Raw genomic sequence first — 25,766 nt, forward strand, 5'->3', positions numbered from 1 at the left:
AGGGGCAGGACCTCCTCTGCTGCCCCTCACCCCCAGGCAGGACCACCGCTGACGCCCCCCTCCAGGACGCCACATAACCAGACTTCAAAAATGGGGGGGCCTGGAGCCCAAAGTGTGTGTGGGGGGGGGCACATTTTGCCCCACCTCCCTCCTCCCGCCGCAGCTCCACATACTTTGGCTAGTGGGGGTCCCCAAGCCTCGCCAGTAGAAGCCTTCCTCCAGTGCTGTTCTCCGCCGCATTGCCTGCCCTGGGGCTGCTTCCCCTCACGTCGCACATGTTCGATTTCATCAAAACCGAGCATGCGTGATGTGAGGAGAAGCAGCCGTAGGACGGGAAATTTGGCGGAGAACAGCACTGGAAGAAGGCTTCTGCTGGTTGCGTTAACGCGATCACCTGGATCCCGTCAGGAGCAGGAGAGAGACAGACCCCACCCCCCACCCCCTTGGAGGCCAGGTCAGGGGGAATCTTGCCCTCCCTCTCGGCAGCCCTGTGGAGGAGTTGCGATGGATGGGGCACTCATGCCCCTCCTAAAATCAAGCTCTCAGGTTTGGGTCCTCAATTTTGAATCTGTTTATCTGTTGATATCTTGATGTTCTCCCATAAACCCTGTCAGGAACCATCCCACAGCTTTGTGCTTTGAGCCCAGCAGTAAAACAGGTATCCCTGACCTTCTGAACAAGAGGGGCTGAGCCACCTGAGGTGTATGTCTCACGTTTTACAGTTTCTAAGGCCCTGTCACCGGCTGACTTGAATAGAGCATCTGAACGATCAGCATCCTTATGTGCTGTAGGGCAGTGCTGCTTGATGGGACTACGGCCGTCGGCAGGACACAATCGAGGCTTGCCACACAAGGAACAGAATGCCAAATTAATATTGAAAGCTGTTTCTCCTTATAAAAGGTGCATAACTGACTAATAGATTCCATGACGCCTCAGCACTTTAATACTGCTGAATGTTAGGTGTGTCGATGTTGGCTTAGATTGGCACTTGGTTGATGAAAGGTCACAGATGGGCTGAAGACACATTGTAAAATAATGTCAGTTCAACCCTAGAGCAACCCTTGGAACCATAATGTAATAATTGAAGAAGTAAATGATTTAAAGCGGATTTAGACACAGAGAACAGTCAGCCCCGCTGCACATCTCACCTTGCCTATTAATCACCCTCTAACGTCCACCTGAAGCTGTTCTTCCTCCTATTCATAAGAACAGAAGAATAGCCATCCTGGTCAGACCAATGGTCCATCTAGCCCAGCATTCAGTTTCCAACATCCCCTGGCAACATCCCCCCCAAAAAATACAAAACATTTTATGCTGCTTATTCTACAAATAAGCAGTTGATTTTCCCTAAGTCCATTTTAATAATGGTCTATGGACTTTTCCTTTAGGAAGCCGGGCAAACCGTTTTTTAAACCCCATTAAGCTAACCACCTTTACCACATTCTCTGGCAACGAATTCCAGACTTTAATTACATGTTGCATGAAGAAACATTTTCTACGATTTGTTTTAAATTTACTACTTTGTAGCTTCATTGAATGTCCCCTAGTCCTAGTGTTTTTGGAAAGAGTACACAGACGCTTCACGTCTACCGTTTCCACTCCACTCATTATTTTATAGACCACTGTTTCCAACAGTGGCCAATCCAGGTCACAAGTACCTGGCAGAGTCCTAAATAGTAGCAAGATTCTGGATTCCCCCCAAAAATTGCAAGATTCTGGAATCCCAAAGGTTAACAAAGATCCTGGAATCCCAAATAGTAGCAACATTCCATGCTACCAGTCTCAGGGCACTGGCTTCCCCTGTGTCTGTCTCAATATAGTCTTTTCCTCCAGGAACTTTTTTTTTTAATTGAAAGAAGTCTTTATTCAAATATGGGAGAATAGACAAAATGCTAACAATTAAGCAGTTATTGACACATTACAGAGTTTCAATGTCACCGATTTTCAAACTTATAACATCCAAGAGTTGGCAAAAATATGCTCCCACCACATATGAAACATTCTATAATAAACGTCAATGTTTTTAAGATTTAATACAGGTATACCCACCTCCCCCCCCCACACACACACACACAAAACAACATAGCTCCACTTCAAACCAGAACCTCACATAGAAAAAAACTCAATACCATGGTTTAATGAAGAACTGAAAGAACTGAAAACACAGGTCAGAAGATTAGAAAGAGCATGGAGCAAGAAAAAAGATGAACACACACTCAAAGACTGGCAACAGATACAGAGAAAATACAAATACACCATCAGACAAACAAAAAGAACGTACTACAAAACCATAATAAGACCAAACTACAAGGATACACATAAACTCTTCTCACTCGTAAACAAACTCCTAAATACTACTCCAGTTACCTCTAATAATACAGACACCCCATCCGCAACCAATCTTGCGAACTACTTCAATGAAAAAATTATTAAGCTCCGACTCAGAATACCTACCAACATCACTGACTACACAAGCATCCTTGAATGTCTAGACTCAAAACCTGGGGAATGCCCAGCAGATTGATCATGGACCAACTTTGACACGATATCGGCAGATGAAATCTCACAATGGCTCAGAAAATACGCCAAGTCACAATGCAAACTAGATATTTGCCCTACTAGCCTAATAAGATCCGCCCCCAAACAATTCAAAAACGACCTCACGAATCATGTAAACCACAGGCTTCAAAATGGTCTCTTTCCCACGGACAAAGGAAACATCTTACTCACTCTGCTGCCAAAAGATGATATGAAAAGTACAATGGATCTAACCAATTATCGCCCAGTAGCATCTATTCCGCTCATAACCAAACTCATGGAGGGTATAGTGGCGAAACAACTCACTGAATACCTAAACAAACACTCAATTCCACATGAGTCTCAATCAGGATTTCGGTCAAATCACAGCACCGAAACTGTACTAGTGTCCGCAATGAACTCATTCAAACAAGCAATAGCAACTGGCAACAACATACTCCTCCTACAATTCGACATGTCTAGCGCCTTCGACATGGTTAATCATGGAATATTGTTATATATACTAGAATACTTCGGAGTGGGAGGTACAGTTCTCAAATGGCTCAAAGGATTCCTGACCACAAGGTCATACCAAGTTACAATAAACGCGGACATATCACCCCCATGGATACCTGAATGTGGAGTTCCCCAAGGATCCCCCCTCTCACCAACTCTCTTCAACCTAATGATGATACCTTTAGCCAAACTTCTAGCCAATCAAAACCTCAACCCCTACATATACGCAGACAATGTCACGATTTACATCCTGTTCAAACATGATCTTAACGAAATTGCCAACGAAATCAACCAAAGCCTCCAAATCATGCACTCCTGGGCGGATGCATTCCAGCTAAAACTCAATGCAGAAAAAACACAATGTCTTGTACTCACTTCTCAACACAACACAAACAATTACTCTACCATAACCACACCATACTGTTCTCTTCCCGTCTCACAAAATCTGAAAATTCTTGGAGTTACCATTGATTGAAACCTCACACTTGACACCCATGTGAAGAATACAACGAAAAAGATGTTCCACTCCATGTGGAAACTCAAAAGAGTAAAACCTTTCTTCCCGAGATACATCTTCTGTACCCTGGTACAGTCAATGGTCATAAGTCATCTGGATTACTGCAATGCACTGTATGCTGGCTGCAAAGAACAGACTATCAAAAAACTCCATCAGCCCAGAATACCACAGCCAGACTCATATTTGCAAAAACTAAATATGAAAGTGCAAAACCCCTAAGAGAGAAACTTCACTGGCTCCCACTCAAGGAACATATTGCTTTCAAGATCTGCACATTGGTACTCAAAAGCATTCACACAGATGCCCCAATCTACATACTAAATCTTGTGGACCTACCTCCCAGAAACGCCGTAAGATCATCCCGCAAATTTCTCAATCTGCACTTCCCCAGCTGTAAAGGTCTAAAATACAAGCTGACACACGCCACCACCTTCTCCTACATGAGCACGCAGTTGTGGAATGCATTACCTACTGCCCTGAAAACTATTGACAAAATCACTAAGTTTCGCAAATCTCTGAAGACACATCTCTTCAACAAGGCCTACAAAGAGAATCCATAACCTTACAAAACTACCTCACCAAAATACCTCACCAACCCACCCAGTTATTAAAGACCAACTTCTATACTATCCTGCCTAACACCTTCCTTCTCTCTTCCCTTATTTAATCTTTGCACATTACTAACTGTATCTGATATATTGGAATGACTATGTCATAACAAAACTCTGTAAGCCACATTGAGCCTGCAAATAAGTGGGAAAATGTGGGATACAAATGCAATAAATAAATAGTTAAATGCGAAAGAAAGAAAGGGACCCCCCCCCCCCCCCCCGCATTGTCCTCCATCTCTAATCCTCAACAAGAACAGTTAGAAATAAAGGGGAGCCAAATAGCTTCCCATTTAGATGTGGTTTTACAACGCTTTGCCCAGAGCCTCTCCATTTCGCATATGTACCATCATTTGTTAGGCCACTTGACAAGTGAAGGTCTTTTCCCCCAGGAACTTTCTTTTACCCAGATACGCTAACCGCTGTTACCACATCTTCTGGTAACGAGTTCCAGAACTTAACTATTCATTGATTGAAAAAATATTCCTTCCTATTTCTTCCATCCAACTGCACTCTGGTGAGCATGCATAAATACTTAATCCCCCAGTTAAAAGGTAAAGTCTAGGCGAGGTCTGCTCTCAGCTCCAGTTGTCTGAGGCCTGCCCCAAGTGAAAACTGCCCCGCAGCTGGGCAGCAGGCTGTAAATTTCATTTCTTCCTCAGCTAACTTCTTGCTGATGAGAAATCATGGGAAATAAATTACAACGCTCTGCTAGGACGGCCACAGGCATAAGGCGACCCAAGGGGTGAAGTCATTCACGTAGATTGCAGCTCATCTCTCAGAATTGTTTCATTTTTTTCTTACTGCAGTGGATGGAATTAGGACCAGCAATCTTTTTGTTTTAGTCACTAAAATGTGTGCAGGTAAAAAGCATATATAGAGATGATCTGGTCTGAGTACTTGCACCACACTATAATCTCCACCAAGGGCGTAGCCAGACTTTGGCGGGAGGGGGGTCCAGAGCCCAGGTGAGGGGGCACATTTTAACCCCCCCCCCTCCCACCATTGCTGGCCCCCCTGCCGCCACCACCAACTTTGCCCCCCCCTGCCGATGACCCTCCCGACCCCCTCTTCTGTCACCATCCCTCCCCCGCTGCCGCCGTCGTCGCCTACCTTTGCTGGCGAGGGACCCCAATCCCCGCCAGCCACGGTCCTCTTGCTTCCCATGCAAGGTTTCATTCTGTTTCTGACGTCCTGCATGTACACGTGCAGGACGTCAGAAACAGAACGAAGCCTTGCGCAGGAAGCAAGAGGACCTCGGCTGGTGGGGGTTGGGGTCCCCCGCCAGCAAAGGTAGCCCACGGCGATGGTGGGGGAGGGTTGGCAGGGGAGGGTTGGCAGCGGGAGGGAGGGTCGAGAGGGTCATCGGTATGGGGGTCCAGGACCAAATCTATGGGGTCCCAGGCCCCCGTGGCCCCACATAGCTATGCCCCTGATCTCCACTACAAGCAGGAAATGTCTCTCATATGTTTTTGTACAGTCAGTTGCTTCATAGATCTGATAGCATTATAGAAATGATCGCTTGTAGCAGTACAATCGTCAAAAGCTGATGCAGGGGCGTAGCCAGACACTCAATTTTGGGTGGGCCTAGGCCCAAGATGGGTGGGCAGAACTCTGCCTTGTCCCACAAGTGATTTGGTCTCTCCCTCTCTCGCCTGCATACCATTATTATTATTATTTTATTAATTACATTTGTACCCGCGCTTTCCCACACATAGCAGGTTCAATGAGGCTTACATAGTCAATAGAATTACAAAGTCTTGAAGGAGAATGTTACAAGTTGTAGTAAACATAGTAGTAGTGGGGTTTTGAGGATATGTAAATTGAGCATGGAGAGGTAAACAAAGATAGGATGAGCAAAAGGAGAAGAGATTGGGAGGGGTAAGGAGTAGGAAGGATGGAGAGGAAGAGATTGAGCAATGAGCACAAGGAGATTGTGAGACATGGTCAAAGGTATAATACTCGTCGGGGCAGGAATCATGTGGGTGGGCTTAAAAAGTTAAGTTGGGTCATTAGGGTAAGCTTTCTTGAAGAGATGGGTCTTCGACATTTTTCTGAATGGTAGATGGTCATTGATTGTTCGGATGGATCTTGGCAGAGCGTTCCAAAGCTGGCTGCCCAAAAAGGAGAAATGAGACCTTATGGTCTCTCAAACATCCCTCCCTCCCCTGCATACCTTTTAAATAGCAGATTTTCACCAGCAGCAACTAATACACACTGCTCATGTTGGCCCCGCAGCCTTCCCTTTGATGCAACTTCCTGTTTCCGCATAGGCGGGAATATATCAGAGGGAAGGCTATGGAGCCGGTGCGAGCAGTATGTATGAGCCGCTGCTCACTGCAGGCCAAGATCTGCTGTTTACAAGGTAAGTGGGGGGACAGTTGTTGGGAGTTTTCGGCTGGTGGGACTTGGGGATCCCTGCCAGCCACATCATAGGTATGCTGGTACTGGATGGGCTTGAACCCACCCAGGCCCAGCCTTGGCTACGCCACTGAGCTGATGTATGTACCAATAGAGCAAACGTTTTTGGGTCGATATTCAAAGCGATGTAACAAGCCAGAAACAGCTCCTGGCAGATTAAATCGTCTGTTCTGGGCTTGCCGCTAATTTTCAGCGGCACTTAACTGGTTACTGACGCTGAAAATAAACCGGCTGTTATTGGGGATGTTTCAGGGTCAGAGTCGGCCAGTTAAGTGCCGATGTTCAGCACTTAATTGGCCAGGCTAACCACATGAATGTGACCACATAAAAGGTTTACTCCTGCCAGAATTCTGCACCAATAAATCAAAATTCTGTGCAAAATATTTCAAAATTCTGCACAAAACAATTTGTAAATTCTGCATACAAAATTTGCAAATTATGTAAAATTCTGAGCACAAAATTTGCAAATTCTGCAAGTTTGTCATAATTTAACTCCCTCCCATACACAGATACCATCTATATTTTTTCCCAGCACCCATAGCATCCACATTTCTTTCCAGCCCCCTCCCTGCACCCACACATAGCATCCACCTTTACAGCCCCTTCCCTCCCACCCACCCATACCCACACACATAGTATCCACTTTTTTTAAAAGCTCCCTCACTGTCTGCACCATCAATATTTTTTTCAGCCCGCCCCTGTACTCGTCCATGAGGTAGGAGCTGCATGGGAGTACCTCTTCAGGGCAGGAAAGAACCCATTCTTTTCTGCCCACTGCCGCTGCTTTATCCAGATAACCGCCCAGACTTCCTGCAGCAGTCTCACGAGATTACCACTTGAGCTCTACGTGGCCATTTTGAAAAAGTGGCGGCATGACCAGGGGCGTAGACAGACCTCATCGTTTGGGGGGGTCCAGAGCCCAAAGTGGCAGGCACAGTTTGGCCCACGTCCCTGCCGCAAGCCCTGCACCGCTGCAACCCCACATACCTTGGGTGACGGGGGTCCCCAACCCTCACCAGCTGAAGCATTTCTCCAGCACTGTTCTCTGCACATTACCTGCCCTGCTTCCTCTCAAGTCATGTGCAACTGAGTATGCGTGAAGTGTTTTGAATCTAAGGGGACTGCTGCAAACAGACCCTTTCAAGCTAACTCAGTAATTAGGTTGCCCTTAGTAACCTCTGCAAATATTCTTCCTCACACCTTAATTAACACCTAATTTAGGTCAGTAGCAGTGCTACCTCTACAGCAACCAACGAACAGAAAATAACTGTCTTTTAGAACAAGATTTGACCTACTACCTTTTAAAGTTCTTTGGCTGTTAAGTTTCTATCTCTAGAAAAAGTTTCAGTTTAAAACTATGGGAAAAGTGTCTCCTTCTAGAGAAAATTTCAGTTTAAAACTATGGGAAAAGAGTTGTACACTATGGAAACTAGTTAATAATGCTTGCTTTTCTCTCTCGCTCTCTCTGTCCCCCCTCCCCCCACTAAGACTAAACTAGGTCCTGCAGTGCCTGCTAGAGGCTGTCTGTTAATGCTGTGGTATAAAGTTCAAGATTTAAAACTAGGAGGAAAAGAGTATGGAGATTAGTTGATAAAGTTTACTTTTTATATTTTTATTCTGCCTATCACTAACCTACAATTCCCCCTTTAAACCCCAATCTTTAAGTTCCCAAAGCACAAAGCAAAATAATGTTCACTTACCAGAGAAATGTCCTCTTCTGTCAGAACTTCTCAGAAAGGATCGTTTTATGCTCCTAAATTTAAGATTCAGTGAACATTTTTGAGTAAAAATTTATGCACTCGGCCCTAGCAACATTTCAGAGAGGCCAATTTATGAGCATAACTGTCAAAGCTAGGCGTATCAGTCCTTTGAATATCAGGCCTTAAGATTTTTCCTCACACTCGCTCCACTGAAACCCACTCCCCTTTGGGTATACTCCAGTTTGCCAGCTATTACGGGAACCCTGAAATAGCCTTGACTGCAGTCCCTTTTCCCAAGTACTCTCACTGCATTTGCTTCTTCACTGGAATTGTTGACACTGTTCAAGAGAAGCTGAAACCATTTAGGCTGAAGTACCCCTTTATCAGCCATTTAATTGCATGGAAGCTGAACTAGTCCAATTAATAGACTTTTGCTGTGATTGAAGTTAAGATGTGAAACCTTTAAGAGAAGCTGATGACTGTAGAACTCGCTGTTGTGTGTAAAGGTGCACTTAAGTGGAATCTGTGAAGTGTTAATAAATCAGATCTGTTTAGAACCAGTTTGGACTGCCAAGTCTGCTTATGTTGGTATTTCATCTATTGAGCAACACACAGTGGCTACCAAAGATAACCCAGTAACAGTAGATGATGGCAGAGAAAGACCTGAATGGTCCATCCAGTCTGTCCAGCAGCCACACTCATTATCAATTCATGACTAAACCAACAATGAATGTGATATAAAATACTTTATCATGCTCTTTCTTTGGCATTTCTGGGACACTGACTGTAAAAGTCTGCCCAGCACTGTCCTCATGTTCCAATTACTGGAGTTGCCGTCGAAGCCCTCTCTGGGCCATTCTAAACTGGATTACCATACATAGGGTTACCATATTTTGTCCTCTCAAAAAGAGGGCACATGCCCCGCCCCTGCCCCACCCACATCCCGCCCCTTTTGCATCCTCACCCCGCCCCCTGTCACATATTCCCCTCCCCCAAGGTCACATATTCCCCTCCCCTGCCCCCCCGTCACCTCCCTCCCCTCCCCTTACTTACGGGTTTTGCCAGTCTGCCCGTTTGTCCGGATTTCTGTAAAAAAAATTTTATTTCATAGCATGGCGCTAACCTGTTGGTAATAGGGCATCATTGCGTACTGCCTGTTACCGCTGGGTTACCGTGGGAGTCCTTACCGCCACCTCAATGGCTGGTGGTAAGTGCTCCTCCCCCACATGGCCATGCAGTAAAAGTCATATTGAGGGGCATAATCGAACGGGGCCGGTCATCTATATGGGCGCCCATCTCTAAAACCAGCCCCGTAAAGCGGCATACCTGGCCGTATTATCGAAACAAGATGGCCGGCCGTCTTTCGTTTCGATAATACAGTCAGGGACGGCCAAATCTCAACATTTGGGCTGGCGTTAGAGATCTCCGCCATTGGTTTCCCGCCAATAATGGAAACTAATGGCGGCCATCTCAAACCCAGTCAAATCCAAGCCATTTGGTTGTGGGAGAAGCCAGCATTGATACTGCAGTGGTCCCCCTCACATGCCAGGACACCAACCGAGCACCCTAAGGGGCACGGCAGTGGACTTCACAAATTGCTCCCAGGTGCATAGCTCCCTTACCTTGTGTGCTGAGCCCCCCCAAAAACCCCAAACCCACTACCAACAACTGTACAACACTACCATAGCCCTTTTGGGTGAAGGGGGGCACCTAGATGTGGGTCCAGTGGGTTTCGGGTGGGTTTTTGAGGACTCCCATTTACCACCACAAGTGTAACAGGTAGGGGGGATGGGCCTTGGTCCTCCTGCCTGAAGTGCACTGCACCCACTAAAACTGCTCCAGGGACCTGCATACTGCTGTGATGGAGCTGAGTATGACATTTGAGGCTGGCACAAAATATTTTTAAAGATGTTTTTTGAGGGTGGAAGGGGGTTAGTGACCACTGGGGGAGTAAGGGGAGGTGATCCCTGATTCCCTCCGGTGATCATCTGGTCAGTTGGGGCAATTTTTTGAGGCTTGGTCCTAAAAATAAATGGACCAAGTAAAGCCGGCCAAGTGCTCATCAGAGCCAGCCTTCTTTTTTCCATTATCGGTCGAAGTCGGCCATCTTTTAACCACGCCCCCATCCTGCCTTCGGTACCCTGCCGACATGCCCCCTTGAACTTTGGCCAGCCCTGCGACGGAAAGCAGTTAAACCCGGCCAAAATCGGCTTTCGATTATACCGATTTGACTGGGTTTAAGAGATGGCCGGCCATCTCCCGATTTGTGTCTGAAGATGGCCGGCCTTCTCCTTCGAAAATAAGCAGGATTACCGCATGGCCATTTTTTTAGGGGCTTTTTGCCTGTTGCGGTAAAAAAGGCCCTGGCGCATGGGAAAACAGCTTAGTAAAAGGAGCCCTCTGTGATTTACCTGCAGGTGTTTGGCATGTTTAGCCCCAGCCCTCTTTGATGGGTGTTTGTTTCCGCATTTTCCCCAAGGTTTCTTCTTTACAGGGTGGGGATTTGCACCCTGTCTTGGGCACCTTTTCCTCCTTCTCATTTATGTCTTCTTCAGTTAGCCATTAAATAAGAAATCAATTGATTCCCTTCACTACTTTATACCAGGGGCATAGCCAGACAACAGATTTTGGGTGGGCTTAGGCAAGAAGTGGGTGGGCACCAAGTGTTCTCCCCCACCACCAAAAAAAAATCTCTCAGCTGGTGGGATAACACTTCTTTCCACCTTGGCAGTGGCGCTAAAAACTGAGAATGTGCAGGTGCCATTATCCTGGAGAGTAGCGTTTTCGTTACCATTAGCTGGCACGGATTGGGATCCCCACCAGCTACCACTAAACATGTATTACTGTTGGGTGGGCCTGAGCCCTAAGTGGCCCACCCAAGCCCACCTGTGGCTACACCACTGCTTTATACACCGTGTTAAAAAAAAAACTATACAAAGCTTGTTTTCTACATAATCCTGTGAAAACTTGACCAATTTCAGTAAAATTTGGGATATATTATCTTGAATAGATTTGCAATAAGCCTACACTCATGCCGGTCACCTCATCTAAATGATGTCACCACCACCTAGCGATTATTGTCATGGTACACGCAGAAGCCATTTTGCTTTAGGCCTAAACAGTTACCATGATTTTCAGTCAGGAGGATCCGATCCTTATTACAAATTTGTATCTGGAAAAAGGTTATGGTTCTCCTAGACTGGGGCAAGAGTTTCCAGAAAAGAGGTGGAAGAAGGGAAGCGTAGAATATGTTTGGAAGACATTTGTGAGCAACGGGCTCAACCGATCACCAGTCAGGAAGCAGCAGGGCCCGATCCGTTCACACTGAAGAAAACATTGCAACAATTTAAGAACCAGGTAGTGAAGTGACATCGTTTAGGTGAGGTGGCCGGCGTGACTGTAGGCTTATTGCAAATTTATTCAGGATGATATGTCCCAAATTTTATTGAACGTAGCTCCATCCCTGGCTGCCTTCAAATCCGGGCTAAAGGCCTACCTGTTTGATGCTGCTTTCGACTCCTGACTTGTCACTTTTATCTTATCCTTGTGTCCTTCTGTCTGTCCTTCCCTTATCCTTATTGATCCTGTCTGTTTGTCCTGATTTTGAGCAGGGACTGTCTTTCTTCGTAAAGTAGTCAAGTTTTGACAGAGTTATGAGAAAATCAGCTTTGTATAGGTTTTTTTTTTTTGGGGGGGGGGGGGGGTTGGAACAGTGTAGTTAAGATTACAGACATCCGGATCTCATCACTGGTCATCCTCTTCTATTAAAATTCTCTGTATGATGGGGGTAAATTCTTTTCCAGTCAGCGTATATTTTTCTTTTATGGGGTAATTTTCCCTACACAATTACAAATATAAATTCCTACAAAAAAGTACCCACAGAGATCTGCACCTGATTTTTCCCCTGCAATGTTACTTCCTCCAACCTAGCCCCTGCCTCCAAGTCCTCCTCCTTTTTTGCCCCCATAAAAATGCGTGCATTGTTGTTCCTCAGATGTCCTTTTACTCAGGGAAAGGGAAAGGGTGGACCATTTTCAGATAGCTCGTGGCTGGACAGATTCAGCTTCAGAAGTTGGGGAACAAGGCCAGTGCTGGGCAGACTTCTACGGTCTGTACCCTGATAGTGGCTGAATAGATTTGGATTATTATTATTATTATTATTTATCGCATTTGTACCCCACATTTTCCCAACTTTTTGCAGGCTCAATGTGGCTTACAGAGTGTTAATGTAATGTAGTCATGGGTTGGAGTGGAGCTTTTCAGGGGCTTCGATGACAACTTCAAAAGTTTTACAAAAAAGACCATGCCGGGCAGACCTCTATGGTCTATGCCTTGAAAATGGCAAGGACAAATCAAGATCAGTTATACATATGAAGTATCACATTATACCTTGTGTAATGAGATTATCTTGTTGGGTGGACTGGATGGATCGTACAGGTCTTTATTACTTGGCTTCTGAAAACGGCTTTCCCCTCCCTAAAAAACAGGGAAGGGACATTGGCCAACCAATAAACTGATGTAGTCCAGAGGTAGGTGGCAACAAATTTATTATTAAACAGATATCTGCTTAATAAATTTGTTGCAACCTACCTCTGGACTATATTGGTTTATTGGTTGACCAATGTCTCTTCCTTATTTTCTTGGTTTCTGTGGATGTGACTTTGTAGGGAATTGGCCTTTTTGTTGGTGTGTGCTGGTGTTTTGCCCCTCCCTAAAACATGGATGTGCCTAATGAACCAATGGCAGTGCTTTGTGCTGCCACCCAGAAGACCTGGGTTAAAAACTTTCTCTTTGAAAGGTAGCCAACAAATTGAACACTGGGCTGCCCCACTTTCCATTGCAGTGCTGCTTCAATGCATGTTTCAAATGTATGAGACCATTCTGGGATCAGGTTTAGGTAAAGATAGTCTTTAGTGCATCAGCAGTCCATGTTGTAATTTAAATTTCTCTAGCATCTACTGGAAGAAAGTTTATGTAAGAGTTAGAAACCATCTGGAATGATGGTTCAGTATGAATGGATTTTAAGCTCTGTAGAGCCAGGATGGCCTCTTATGTGGAATTGTCTGTGAAATCACTTTCTTAGTCCTTTGATGAACAAACGTAAGGTAGGGCTGTACTGTTCAGATCTGCAGTCTTTGTCCTTCTGTGTCTAATAGGATTGTCCCGGAGAGAATGAATGAAAAACAGATAGTGTCCGAGCTGACCTGCCGTAGCTGTGAATTGTATGAGGGCTGCAGCAGAGTCCCAGTTTGAAACTTCCATCCTCTCCACTAATTATCATGACACCAGAGCTGCATTGAAATGCCCACATCTGAATCTTACTCCTGTACTATGTGAATTTTCTCCCTCTTCTTTCTCTCTTTACCTGCAGCTGCTGGACTCAAAACTATAACATGAATTTCTGGCTCATCATTAGATTACCCATCCTCATAGCAATTGGGGTAAGTGATCGCCATTGCCCAATGGGCTGTCGCAGCTGGGAACTTCCCAGGGACTGTGAGCAAAAGTTTGTAACCTGTTCCGGGGCAGAGGGAGCTGCAGCGAACGAACGAAGTTTAGCAAACTTGGAGGAGCAGGCGCGCGCCGCGGCACCCCCCAGCGGCGTGCACCCGGGGCGGACCGCCCCCACCGCCCCCTTTGGTACACCACTGCCAAAGTGTGACACACGTATTTATGTGTATCATTACTCTGCTGCTAGAACAGTGAGGTACTTCACCCTTTCCTTTGGAGCAGTGGCGTAGCCACAGGTGGGCCTGGGTGGTCCGGGGCCCACCCACTTAGGGCTCAGGCCCACCCAACAGTAGCACACGTTTAGTGGTAGCTGGTGGGATCCCAAGCTCAGCCAGCTGAAGACTTCCTCCAGATGGTAACAAAAACGCTACTCTCCACAATAACGGCACCTGCGCATGCTCAGTTTTCAGCGCATGCCTGCTGCAGACTGCCAAGGTGGAAAGAAGCGTTTTCCCACCAGCTGAGATATTTTTTGAGTGGTGGTTGGGGGCGGGGGAGAGAGAACAATCGGTGCCCACCCACTTCTTCCTTAGGCCCACCCAAAATCTGTTGTCTGGCTACGCCCCTGCTTTGGAGGAATACACACATTCTACAAAGATGAACAGAAAATGTATTTGGTGCTATGGATACGATTATAAAATAAGGGGACAGTATTCAGTGACACTTATCCAGGTACAAGTTGTTCCTTCCTGGATAAGTGCCGCTCGCTGGAGCTGATTTTCATTGGCGTTCTCCGGTTAATGCTGCTGAAAATCTTTACTGACTACCTAGATACTGCTGGGAAGGTCTGGAGACAGAGCCAAGGGAGGGCTGCAAGTTAGTCAAGCACTGCCGATATTCAGCACGGAATATCAGCGGTACCCGGATAACTTCATCATTACACATGAATATTCAGCATCCATATGTTTATTCCACACTTGATATACCGTCTTTCTGTAGATACAGTCAAAGTGGTTTACATATACTATTTTTGCAGGTACTGTTCTGTCCCTAATGGACTCACAATCTAGGTTATTTGTACCTGGGGCAGTGGAGGCTTAAGTGACTTGCCCAAGGTCACATGGAACTGCAGTGGGAATTGAACCCAGTTCCCCTGGTCTGGCCCAGCGCAGAATATTAGGGTACAAATTAAAATGCTACAATCAGCGTTTGAAATCAGCTCTCACTGTGGTCTTTAAGGGGCTCTTTTACTAAGCCGTGTAAGCATCGACGTGTACCCAATGTGCGCCAAAATGGAGTTACCGCATGGCTACCATGTGGCTCTTGTGGTAATTTCATTTTTGCCATGTGGCCAATACGTACGGCCGAAAAATAATTTTTTTCTGCCGTGCTTATCGGACACATGCCAAGTGGCATTTGGCGTGCGTAGGTCATTACCACCCGGTTACCATGTGAGATTTTACCGCTAGGTCAATGGCTGGCAGTAAGGTCTCAGACTCAAAATGGACACGCAGCATTTTTGATTTTGCCGCACGTCCATTTTTGGCAAAAAACTTTTTTTAAAAGGCGTTTTTTACAGGTGCGCTGAAAAATGATTCTGCATGCACCCAAAACCCGCGCCTATACTACCACGAGCCATTTTTCAGTGCGCCTTAGTAAAAGGACCCCTAAATATTGGGGGTAAATTTGTATGCAGGTAAATAAGCGAGGAAATTCATGGATGCTAAATAACGTAACATAATGTCTTATATTCCATCATTGACCTTGCGGTTCTACAAGGATCACAACCAAAGAAACTGGTCATTACCAGAAAATACAGGAAAAAAAATTAACATTATAAATGCAAAAGAAAAATACAATAATAATAATAATAATAACCTAAATAAATACTACAAAAGGAGAGACCGCTAACATCGTAGTCTACCACCCAACATCAATTCATGTCCTCTAGTTCTACTGCTTCTTCATCTATATTTTTTCTATATTAATAACTTTCAGGTATTTAAACGTCTGTATCATATCTCCCCTGTCCCTCCTCTCCTCTAGGGTACACATATTCAGGTATTCCAGTCTCTTCCCATACCTCTTTTGGCACCATCCTCTGAACTTCAAGTCTTTTTACATCATACGGCCTCCAAACTGAACACAATACGCCTCACCAACGACTGGTACAGGGGCCATCAACACCTCCTTTCTTCTACTGGTTATGCCTCTCTATGCAACCAGAAATTCAGCCATCACCTTGTCACACTGTTCCGTCAACTTCAGATCCTCAGACACTATCACCCCAAGGTCCCTCTCCTGGTCTGTTCATATCAGCCTCTCACCTCCTAGCATGTATCGCTCCCTTGGATTTCTACTCCCCAACTGCATCGTTCTGCATTTCTTTGCATTAAATTTTAATTGCCAAACATTAAACCATTTTTCTAACTTTTGCAGATCCCTTTTCGTGTTGTCCATGCCCTCCGGAGTTTCCACTCTGTTGCAAGTCTTGGTATCATCCGCAAAAAGGCAAATATTACTTTCTAACCCTTTGGCAAAGTTGCTCACAAATATATTGAATAGAATCAGCCCCAGCACCAATTCTTGAGGCACTCCACTACTCACCTTTCCTTCCTCTGAGTGAATTCCATTAACTACCACCCTCTGGCATCTGTCTGTCAACCAGTATCTAATCACCACATTGGGTCCTATCTTCAGCCTGTTGAATTTATTCAAAACACTCTTATGAGGAACTGTGTCAAAGGCTTTACAGAAATCCAAGTAGATTACATCTAGTGTATGTCCTCGATCTAATTCTCTGGTCACCTAGTCAAAGAATTCAGTCAATCAGATTTATGATTTACCTTTGGTAAAACCACGTTACCTTGGATCTTGTAACTCATTGGATTCCAGGAAATTCACTATTCTTTCCTTCAGCATCGCTTCCGTTAATTTTCCTACACCAAAGTGAGGTTTACTGGCCTGTAGTTGCCCCGTTTCTTCTCTGTCACAACTTTTGTGAAGAAGGACCACATCCGTTCTTGTCCAATCCTGCGGAATCTCTCCTGTCTCCAAACATTTATTCAACAAATCTTTAAGAGGCCCTACCAGAACCTCTCTGAACTCCCTCAGTATCCTGAAAAGGATCCTATCCAGTCCCATGGTTTTATCGGGCTTCAGTTTTTCAAGTTGCTCGTAAACACTTTCTTCCGTGAACATCTCAATATCTACTCTATTCCCCTTTGTCAGTCGATCGTGGTCCTTCTCAAGAACCATTTGTTTAGTATGGTCTTTTCCTCATCACTCACCACTCTTTAACTAGTCCCTTATTTTCTTACTCCTGTTACTCTGTCATATCTATCTATAGGTTCCATCTTTGCTTACATCATATGCTGTCTATTAAAATTTTTTATTGGGTGTTGTGTTGGCATTATGATGTAGTATACTATCCACCTTATAACTGAAAGAGAAAAACGCCTGGATTTCGACCCAAATCGGGAGATAGACGTTTATCTCACAAAAACGAATAAATCGGTATAATGGAAAGCCGATTTTGGACGTTTTTCAACTGCACTCCATCGCGGAAGCGTACAAAGTTGACGGGGGCGTGTCGGAGGCGTGGTGAAGGTGGAACTGGGGCGTGGTTATCGGCCGAGGAGAGATGGGCGCCTTTCGCCGATAATGGAAAAAAAGTACCCTGTTTTCCCCGAAAGTAAGACATCCCCCAAAAATAAGACCTAGTAGAGATTTTCCTGAATTGGTAGCTATAAGGCCTCCCCTGAAAGTAAGACCTAGCAAATTTTTGTTTGAAAGCAGGGCCGCTGAGAGCCGGACAAGCCTGCCCCCGGGCTGCCCCCCCCCCCCCACCCGAGGTCGCCGGGCCCCCCTCCACCCACCCTCCGTCGCTTCCGGAACTAACCTTAAACGCCTCTTTTCACCTTCGCAGCAAGCAGCAGCAGGGAAGACCTCTCCTTCCTTCCGTGCCCCGCCCTCGCGGATGTTACGTCAGGTGAGGGCGGGACACGGAAGGAAGGAGTGGCCTGCCCTGCTGTTGCTTGCTGCGAAGGTGAAAGGAGGCGTTTAAGGTTAGTTCCGGGAGCGACGGAGGGTGGGCGGGCCAACCCCGATCCAACCCCGATGTTTCCCCGAAAAATAAGACAGCCCCTGAAAATTAGACCTAGCGCATTTTGGGGGGCAAAAATTAATATAAGACAGTGTCTTATTTTCGGGGAAACACGGTATGCGTTTGTAGCTAGAATTTAGGGCACTTTTCCTGGACCCTGTTTTTTCACAAATAAGGCCCCAAAAAGTGCCCTAAATGACCAGATTACCACCAGAGGGAATCAGGGATGACCTCCCCTGACTCCCCCAGTGGTCACTAACCCCCTCCCACCACAAAAAAATGATGTTTCACAACTTTTTATTTTCACCATCAAATGTCATACCCACCTCCCTGGAGCAGTTGTTAGGGGGTGCAGTGGACTTCAGGCAGGTGGACCCAGGCTCATCCCCCCCCCTACCTGCTACAATTGTGCTGCTTAATGCTTAGTCGTCCAACCCCCCCAAACCCACTGTACCCACATGTAGGTGCCCCCCTTCACCCCTTAGGGCCATAGTAATGGTGTAGACTTGTGGGCAGTGGGTTTTGAGGGGGATTTGGGGGGGCTCAACACACAAGGGAAGGGTGCTATGCACCTGGGAGCTCTTTTACCTTTTTTTTTGTTTTTGTAAAAGTGCCCCCTAGGGTGCCCGGTTGATGTCCTGGCATGTGAGGGGGACCAGTGCACTACAAATCCTGGCCCCTCCCACGAACAAATGCCTTGGATTTATTCGTTTTTGAGCTGGGCGCTTTCATTTTCCATTATCGCTGAAAAGCAAAAACGCCCAGCTCACAAATTGTCGAATAAAACATGGACGTCTATTTTTTTCGAAAATACGGTTGGGTCCGCCCCTTCATGGACCCGTTCTCGGAGATAAACGCCCATGGAGATAGACGTTTTCGTTCAATTATGCCCCTCCACGCCATACCTTATATTGTTGTTTGAATATTTTTACTGTTGTAATTGTCTATTGCTTATGTTTGACTTATTCTTGAGTACAACGCCTTGAGTGAATTCCTTCGTTGTTAAATAAATCCTAATAAACAAATAATAAATAAAAATAGTCCACAGCATATTTCAGTCTTACAATTCCATTTTTAGCCTTCCTCCTTTCACTAATATACCTGGAAAAATTCTTGTCACACTTCCTTACATTTCTAGTCATTTCTTCTGCTTCTCCTTTCACCAGCCATATAGCTCTCTTTCAATTTCAGCCGGTATTCTTTTCTGTGTCCCCCTTGTTGAGTTTTTCTGTATTTCATGAACGCCAACTATTTTGCCTTTATTTTCTCGGCCACTTGTTTGGAGAACCATATCGGGTTTCCTCTTTCTTCTGCTTTTATTTATTCTCATCACGTAAAGGTCGGTAGCCAATTTTACAGCTCTTTTCAGTCTGGACCAAGTTTCTTTCCACTTCTCTTTTGTTGTTCCAGCCCATCAGCTCTTTCTTCAGGTATTCCCCCGCTTTACTAAGGTCAGCACGTTGGAAATCCAAGACTTTGAGTTTTGTGTAGCTGCCCTCCTCTTTAGTTGTTATGTCAAACCAAACGGTTTGATGATCGCTACTGCCCAGGTGGACACCCACTCGTACATTTGGACACACTCTCCTCATTTGTGAGCTCCGCATCCAGTGCTGCTCCTTCCCTCGTGGGTTCCGTCACCGATTGTCTGAACGGAGCACTTTGAAAGGCATCCACGATCTCTCTACTTCTTTCCAGTTTCACACATGGAATGTTCCAAGCTGCATCCGACAGGTTGAAATCTCCCATCCACCTATTGAAGTTCTCAGTAATTTGCCATCTTTTCTCTCCCTTTCCATAGGTAGGTAGTACTTCAGGAAAAGCTACAGTCTGTACCAAAGGCTTTAACCCTTCCCCCAGCTCCTGGAAAGCTCTCTGTGCTACGTGTGGTATTTTTGGTCAGATCGTTTGTTCCCAGATGGATAACAACATCAGAATTAGAATTATTAGCCTCTTCTCTGATTATAGTCAGTATTTGCCTGGTACTCCTGGTAGCTGAGGATCCTGGGAGGCATTTCACTTAGTTGGGCCTCTTGAACTGTGTTCCAAATTTAATGCCTTTGATAATGGAATCCCCTAGCAGCAACAATTTTCTGTTTTGAGAAGGTGTAAGATGTAGCTTTGAGTTTATGAGGGTTCATGACAGAAGCGCAGCTAGATCTCGAGGTGGGGGGGGGGCACTTTTGGCCTGCCCTCCCACTGCCTCACCACCCTCCCACTGCCGTTCTGTCCCCACCCACTGCTGCAGCAAATACCTTGGCTAGCGGAGGTCCCCAACCTCCGCCAGCTGAAGCCTTGTCCAGCGCCGGTCTCCAGCGCCGCCGTATTGCCTGCCCTGCTCTCTCTAGCCCCTCACGTCTTGAATGCTCCTTTTAGTGAAACTGAGCATGCTCAACTTCACTAAAAGGAGCATGCAGGATGTGAGGGGGAAGAAAGGGCAGGCAACGTGGCGGCGCCGGAGACCAGCGCTGGACAAGGCTTTACCTGGCAGGGGTTGGGGACCCCTGCCAGCAAAACCAGGGCACAGAGGAAATTTTATGGGGCCAAGGCCCCTGTGGCCCCCATGTAGCTACGCCACTGGTTCTTGGAGAAGCAGCCTAATAGCGCAGCAGCCTCAGAACCAGGGAAACCGGGTTCAGTTCCCACTGTAGCTCCTTGTGACTCTGGGCAAGTTGCTTAACCCTCCATTGCCTCAAGTCCAAAATAAGTACCTGTATATAATACGTAAACTGCCTTGATTGTAACCACAGAAAAGGCAGTATATCGAATCCCATCCTCTCTCATGATGAAAAGGTATAAGGAGTGGCCTTGTGTGATGTCTTCCTTAGTACTGGGTGGGAGGAGAGACTGCAGGAGAAAAGAGAGAGTCATTCCTGGGAAGGAGACACACAGACTGCACAAGTGGAAACTTTCCCTGTCCATATTTGGTCAGTATTTAATGGAGAGACGTTGAGATGTAATTGTGATCTGCTATAGAAGACAGGATCTTGGGATTCCTTAAGATGCCAGGAAGAAATCATGGGGTCCTTTTTACAAAGGCACGCTGAAAAATGGCCTGCGGTAGTGTTGGTGCGGGTTTTGGGCGTCTGCAGAATCATTTTTCAGCGCACCTGTAAAAAAGGCCTTTTTTTGCCGAAAACGGACAGGTGGCAAAATCAAAATTGCCGCGCGTCCATTTTGGGTCTGAGACCTTACCGCCAAACCTAATGGTAAAGAATTTGGGCGGTAATGACCTACGTGTGCCAGAAAAATATATATATTTTTCAGACGCGCGTAGCGGACGTGCGCCAAAAATGGAATCACCGCAAGAGCCATGCGATAGTCGGTCAGTAAGTCCATTTTGGCACACGGGTGCGCATAGACGCTTATGTAGCTTAGTAAAAGGACCCTCAAATTGCTTTTTTGGAAGATCACGTAATATCACGTTTTGGAGGAGCTGTGTTATGGAACGTTAGCATCGGACTGCTCCATTTCTTTTGGATAAAGGTTGCAGTGGGCTAAGAATGAACCCCTTTCAGCACATACCACACAGCCCTGCTTGTTAAAAGTGGCACATGTCCAGATAATCCACCACAAGCGGAGAACTCGAACGCCCCACGAGAGAATACAGGTATGGGAGAAAGTGGGATGTTTGACCAAGGAAAACCAAAGACTGGAGGGATGGATTCTTGATGAAAGAAGACTCGACACAAACGTTGTGTTTCGGCCATTAGGCCTGCATCAGGAGTCTCAGTCAACGGAGAACAGCTGATACAAACGTTTAGAAGCACGTGGTATGGTGATCAATGAGGTTGGTCTTTAAAAAGACCTTTTTCGAAAAAACGTGCTCGTAGACAATTGAAATGTCAGCGTACGCAAGTTTTTTTGAAAAAGGTCTTTTTAAAGACCAACCTCATTGATCACCATACCACGTGCTTCTAAACGTTTGTATCAGCTGTTGTCCGTCAACTGAGACCAACCTTATTGATCACCATACCACATGCTTTTAAACGCCGACCCCCCCCCCTGCCATTGCTGGCCGATCCCCCCGCCGCCGCTGCCGCCACCACCAACTTTGTCCCCCATGCCGACAACCCTCTCAACCCCTCCTCCAGCCGACAACCCTCCCTCACCACCACCGCCGTCATCGCCTACCTTTGCTGGCGAAGGACCCCAATCCCCGCCAGCCGAGGTCCTCTTGCTTCCAGCGCAAGGCTTCGTTCTGTTTCTGTGAGTCTGACGTCCTGCACGTTTCACAAACAGAACAAAGCCTTCCGCGGGAAGCAAGAGGACCTCGGCTGGTGGGGGTTGGGGTCACCCACCAGCAAGAGTAGCCCACGGCGACGGTGGGGGAGGGTCGGCGGCGGGAGAGGGGTCGAGAGGGTCGTCGGCAGGGGGATCCAGACCCAATTCTACAGGGGCCCAGGCCCCCGTGGCCCCACGTAGCTATGCCCCTGGTTACAATAATTTTACTCTGCAGAGCAGAGCTAATGCAGCACTTGTGAGAGCCAGGAGGCATAGCAGACAGAAACACAGCTTAAGACCCATAGAAATGCCTGGGATTGGATGCGTATTTGATTGTATTGTCCTGCCAAATCCTGACCATCTTATAGTTTTGTAATGCCGTGGTTGGAGAGAAAAAAAATACCAGCATGTCCCCGGAAGTGTGAAAGAGACCGATGATGCATAGCTTGCCCCGTACCTTGGCTCTGCTCCACTTCTGAGAAATAAGTGTTATCCAGTGATGATTAACGTGCATTACCAGTTCAATTAGCCTATGACAGGTTTGGAAACTGCTTACTCATGATTCCGTTCACACACTGGGATCTGTTTTTACCACCCACCTATCACTGAACCTTAGTGAAGTCTGTGGGCCAGTGCATGAATTTCACGCTGTGATTGTCTCTTCCCAATGTGGCAGGTGAACTTTCTCATCTTTATCAGGGTGATCTGTATCATCATATCCAAACTGCAAGCAAATTTAATGTGCAAAACGGACACAAAATGTCGGTGAGTCGTTTGATCGACAATTACCACGTGCACCCTGCTGTCTCCTATTTACTCACCTTTACCAATGGGAATTAGTAATTCTCAATCAATTTGGTGAAGAGAGAATGAGGAAGGTCTTTGCATAAGGCTCACTGACCGATGCAGTGGAGCTGTAAGGTTCCACCGCCATGCGTGTCTTCTGACATGTCTAAGGTGGCTGGCAAAGTTTTCATTTTGAGTCCTCCTCCTTCACCTCACACAGTTTGGTAGGTCAGATGCCTCTTATCTGTCCTGGCTGGGTTCTGCAAAGGGCTGCCTGTGGAGTTTAATGGCTAATGTACGGAACTATCAACCAGGCAACCCAGGATGAGTATCCTTTTACCATTACTCACTGCTTGTCTTCGGTCTTTTGGGGGTAAAGGGAATTGCAATCATGTGAATTGTCTTGTGCTTTTACTGTTGCCTTTGGTTTTTAACAGGTTGGCCAAGTCCACTCTAACGCTGATCCCTCTCTTGGGGACACACGAAGTCGTCTTTGCTTTTCTAACGGACGAGCATGCCAAGGGCGCTCTGCGCTACATTAAACTGTTCTTTGAGCTCTCCTTCACCTCCTTCCAGGTACTGTGTGAATGAACTGATTTTTTTTTCCTTTACAGTGTACTACTACTACTATTATTAAACATTTCTATAGCGCTACTAGACTTAGGCAGCGCTGTACAAATTAACATGAAAAGACAGTCCCTGCTCAACAGAGCTTACAATCTAAATTGGACAAATGAACAGACAGCTAGGGGTGGGGAAATTGCAGTGGTAGGGGTGATAAGTGAGGGTGTTGAGTAAGAGAGTCATGGTTAGGAGTCGAAAGCAGTAGCAAAGAGGTGGGCTTTAAGCCTAGACTTGAAGACAGCCAGAGACTGAGCCTGACGTACTGGCTTAGGGAGTCTATTCCAGGCATAGGGAGCAGCGAGCTAGAAGGAACGGAGCCGGGAGTTAGCAGTGGGGGAGAAGGGGGACGACAGGAGACATTTACCCAGCGAACGGAGTTCACGGGGAGGAGTGTAGGGAGAGATGAGAGCGGAAAGGTACTGAGGAGCTGCGTGATTTAACCAGAGCTGACATTGTGATGTCATAATGCCTCAGTCCACCAATGCCTAAGAGCCAACCTCATCAGTGATGTCACAATGGCTTGACTGTCCTATACTTGCTATTATTAAACATTTCTATAGCGCTACTAGACTTAGGCAGCACTGTACAAATTAACATGAAAAGACAGTCCCTGCTCAACAGAGCTTACAATCTAAATTGGACAAATGAACAGACAGCTAGGGGTGGGGAAATTGCAGTGGTAGGGGTGATAAGTGAGGGTGTTGAGTAAGAGAGTCATGGTTAGGAGTCGAAAGCAGTAGCAAAGAGGTGGGCTTTAAGCCTAGACTTGAAGACAGCCAGAGATTGAGCCTGACGTACTGGCTCAGGGAGTCTATTCCAGGCATAGGGAGCAGCGAGATAGAAGGAATGGAGCCGGGAGTTAGCAGTGGGGGAGAAGGGGGGTTTTTAACAGGTTGGCCGTCCATTCTAACGCTGATCCCTCTCTTGGGGACACACGAAGTCGTCTTTGCTTTTCTAACGGACGAGCATGCCAAGGGCGCGCTGCGCTACATTAAACTGATCTTTGAGCTCTCCTTCACCTCCTTCCAGGTACTGTGTGAATGAACTGATTTTTTTTCCTTCACAGTGTAGATGATGGATGAGGAAAAGTCATGTTTTTATTCTGCAGATTCATTCTAGATCCAGTGAATAAATTCATAGCGCATGGTGTCATCCGTCAAAGTTTCAAAGGAGGCTGTGGAGGGCTGTAATTCTGTTAGAAAAACCTTCTTGGGTAGGAAAGAAGAGACTCAATTGACTGATTTCTCATCACATGACTAAGGTTCACCTGATACCTAGCAGCAATACCATGAAATTGACCGCTGGCCTCTATTATTCTGGACAAAGGAAAATGGTAATGGAATTCAAACATGCGTGGAATAAACATAAAGGAATCCTGTTCAGAAGAAATGGATCCTCAGGAGCTTAGCCGAGATTGGGTGGTGGAGCTGGTGGTTGGGAGGCGGGGATAGTGCTGGGCAGACTTATACGGTCTGTGCCAGAGCCGGTGGTGGGAGGCGGGGCTGGTGGTTGGGAGGCGGGGATAGTGCTGGGCAGACTTATACGGTCTGTGCCAGAACCGGTGGTGGGAGGCGGGGCTGGTGGTTGGGAGGCAGGGAGAGTGCTGGGCAGACTTACACGGTCTGTGCCAGAGCCGGTGGTGGGAGGCGGGGCTGGTGGTTGGAAGGCGGGGATAGTGCTAGGCAGACTTATACAGTCTGTGCCATAGCCGGTGGTGGGAGGCGGGGCTGGTGGTTGGGAGGCGGGGATAGTGCTGGGCAGACTTATACGGTCTGTGCCAGAGCCGGTGATGGGAGGCGGGGCTGGTGGTTGGGAGGCGGGGATAGTGCTGGGCAGACTTATACGGTCTGTGCCCTGAAGAGGACAGGTACAAATCAAAGTAGGGTATACACAAAAAGTAGCACTTATGAGTTTGTCTTGTTGGGCAGACTGGATGGACCGTGCAGGTCTTTTTCTGCCGCCATCTACTATGTTACTATGTACTAAGTGGTTTACAATATCACATACATAACCACAGTTTAAATGTCTCACAAAGAACAACAAACAAAAAAAATGTTTACAATTGTAAATAAGAACAAATGTAAAAACTACCCAATTCTCTGACATAGTTATAGCTTTAGTTAAATGCCTGTTGGAACAGGAGAGCTTTGAGCCCTTTTTGAAATTGTAAATCATTTTCCATTTTATGCAGCTGTTCAGGAAGCATATTCCACCGTCGAGTGCCCTCTATATAGAACATCCGTAATCTATAATTGTCTAATCTGATCTGTTTGGATGACAGGGACATCTAATAGGTATTT

At 46.3% G+C, this 25,766-nt stretch overlaps 1 protein-coding gene across 1 annotated transcript in view; it reads left to right on the forward strand.

Annotated features, from left to right (window-relative positions):
- The window catches only part of LOC115467384 (glucagon-like peptide 1 receptor), a 166,154-nt gene that overhangs the window by 110,410 nt on the left and 29,978 nt on the right, over window positions 1-25,766 (forward strand). The window contains 3 exon segments of the mRNA XM_030199257.1: window positions 13,651-13,720; window positions 22,733-22,821; window positions 23,280-23,418. Of these exon segments, the coding sequence (XP_030055117.1) occupies window positions 13,651-13,720; window positions 22,733-22,821; window positions 23,280-23,418 (298 nt within the window).

The sequence above is a fragment of the Microcaecilia unicolor genome, chromosome 3 (genome assembly GCF_901765095.1).
Source record: "Microcaecilia unicolor chromosome 3, aMicUni1.1, whole genome shotgun sequence".
Lineage (NCBI taxonomy): Eukaryota > Metazoa > Chordata > Amphibia > Gymnophiona > Siphonopidae > Microcaecilia > Microcaecilia unicolor.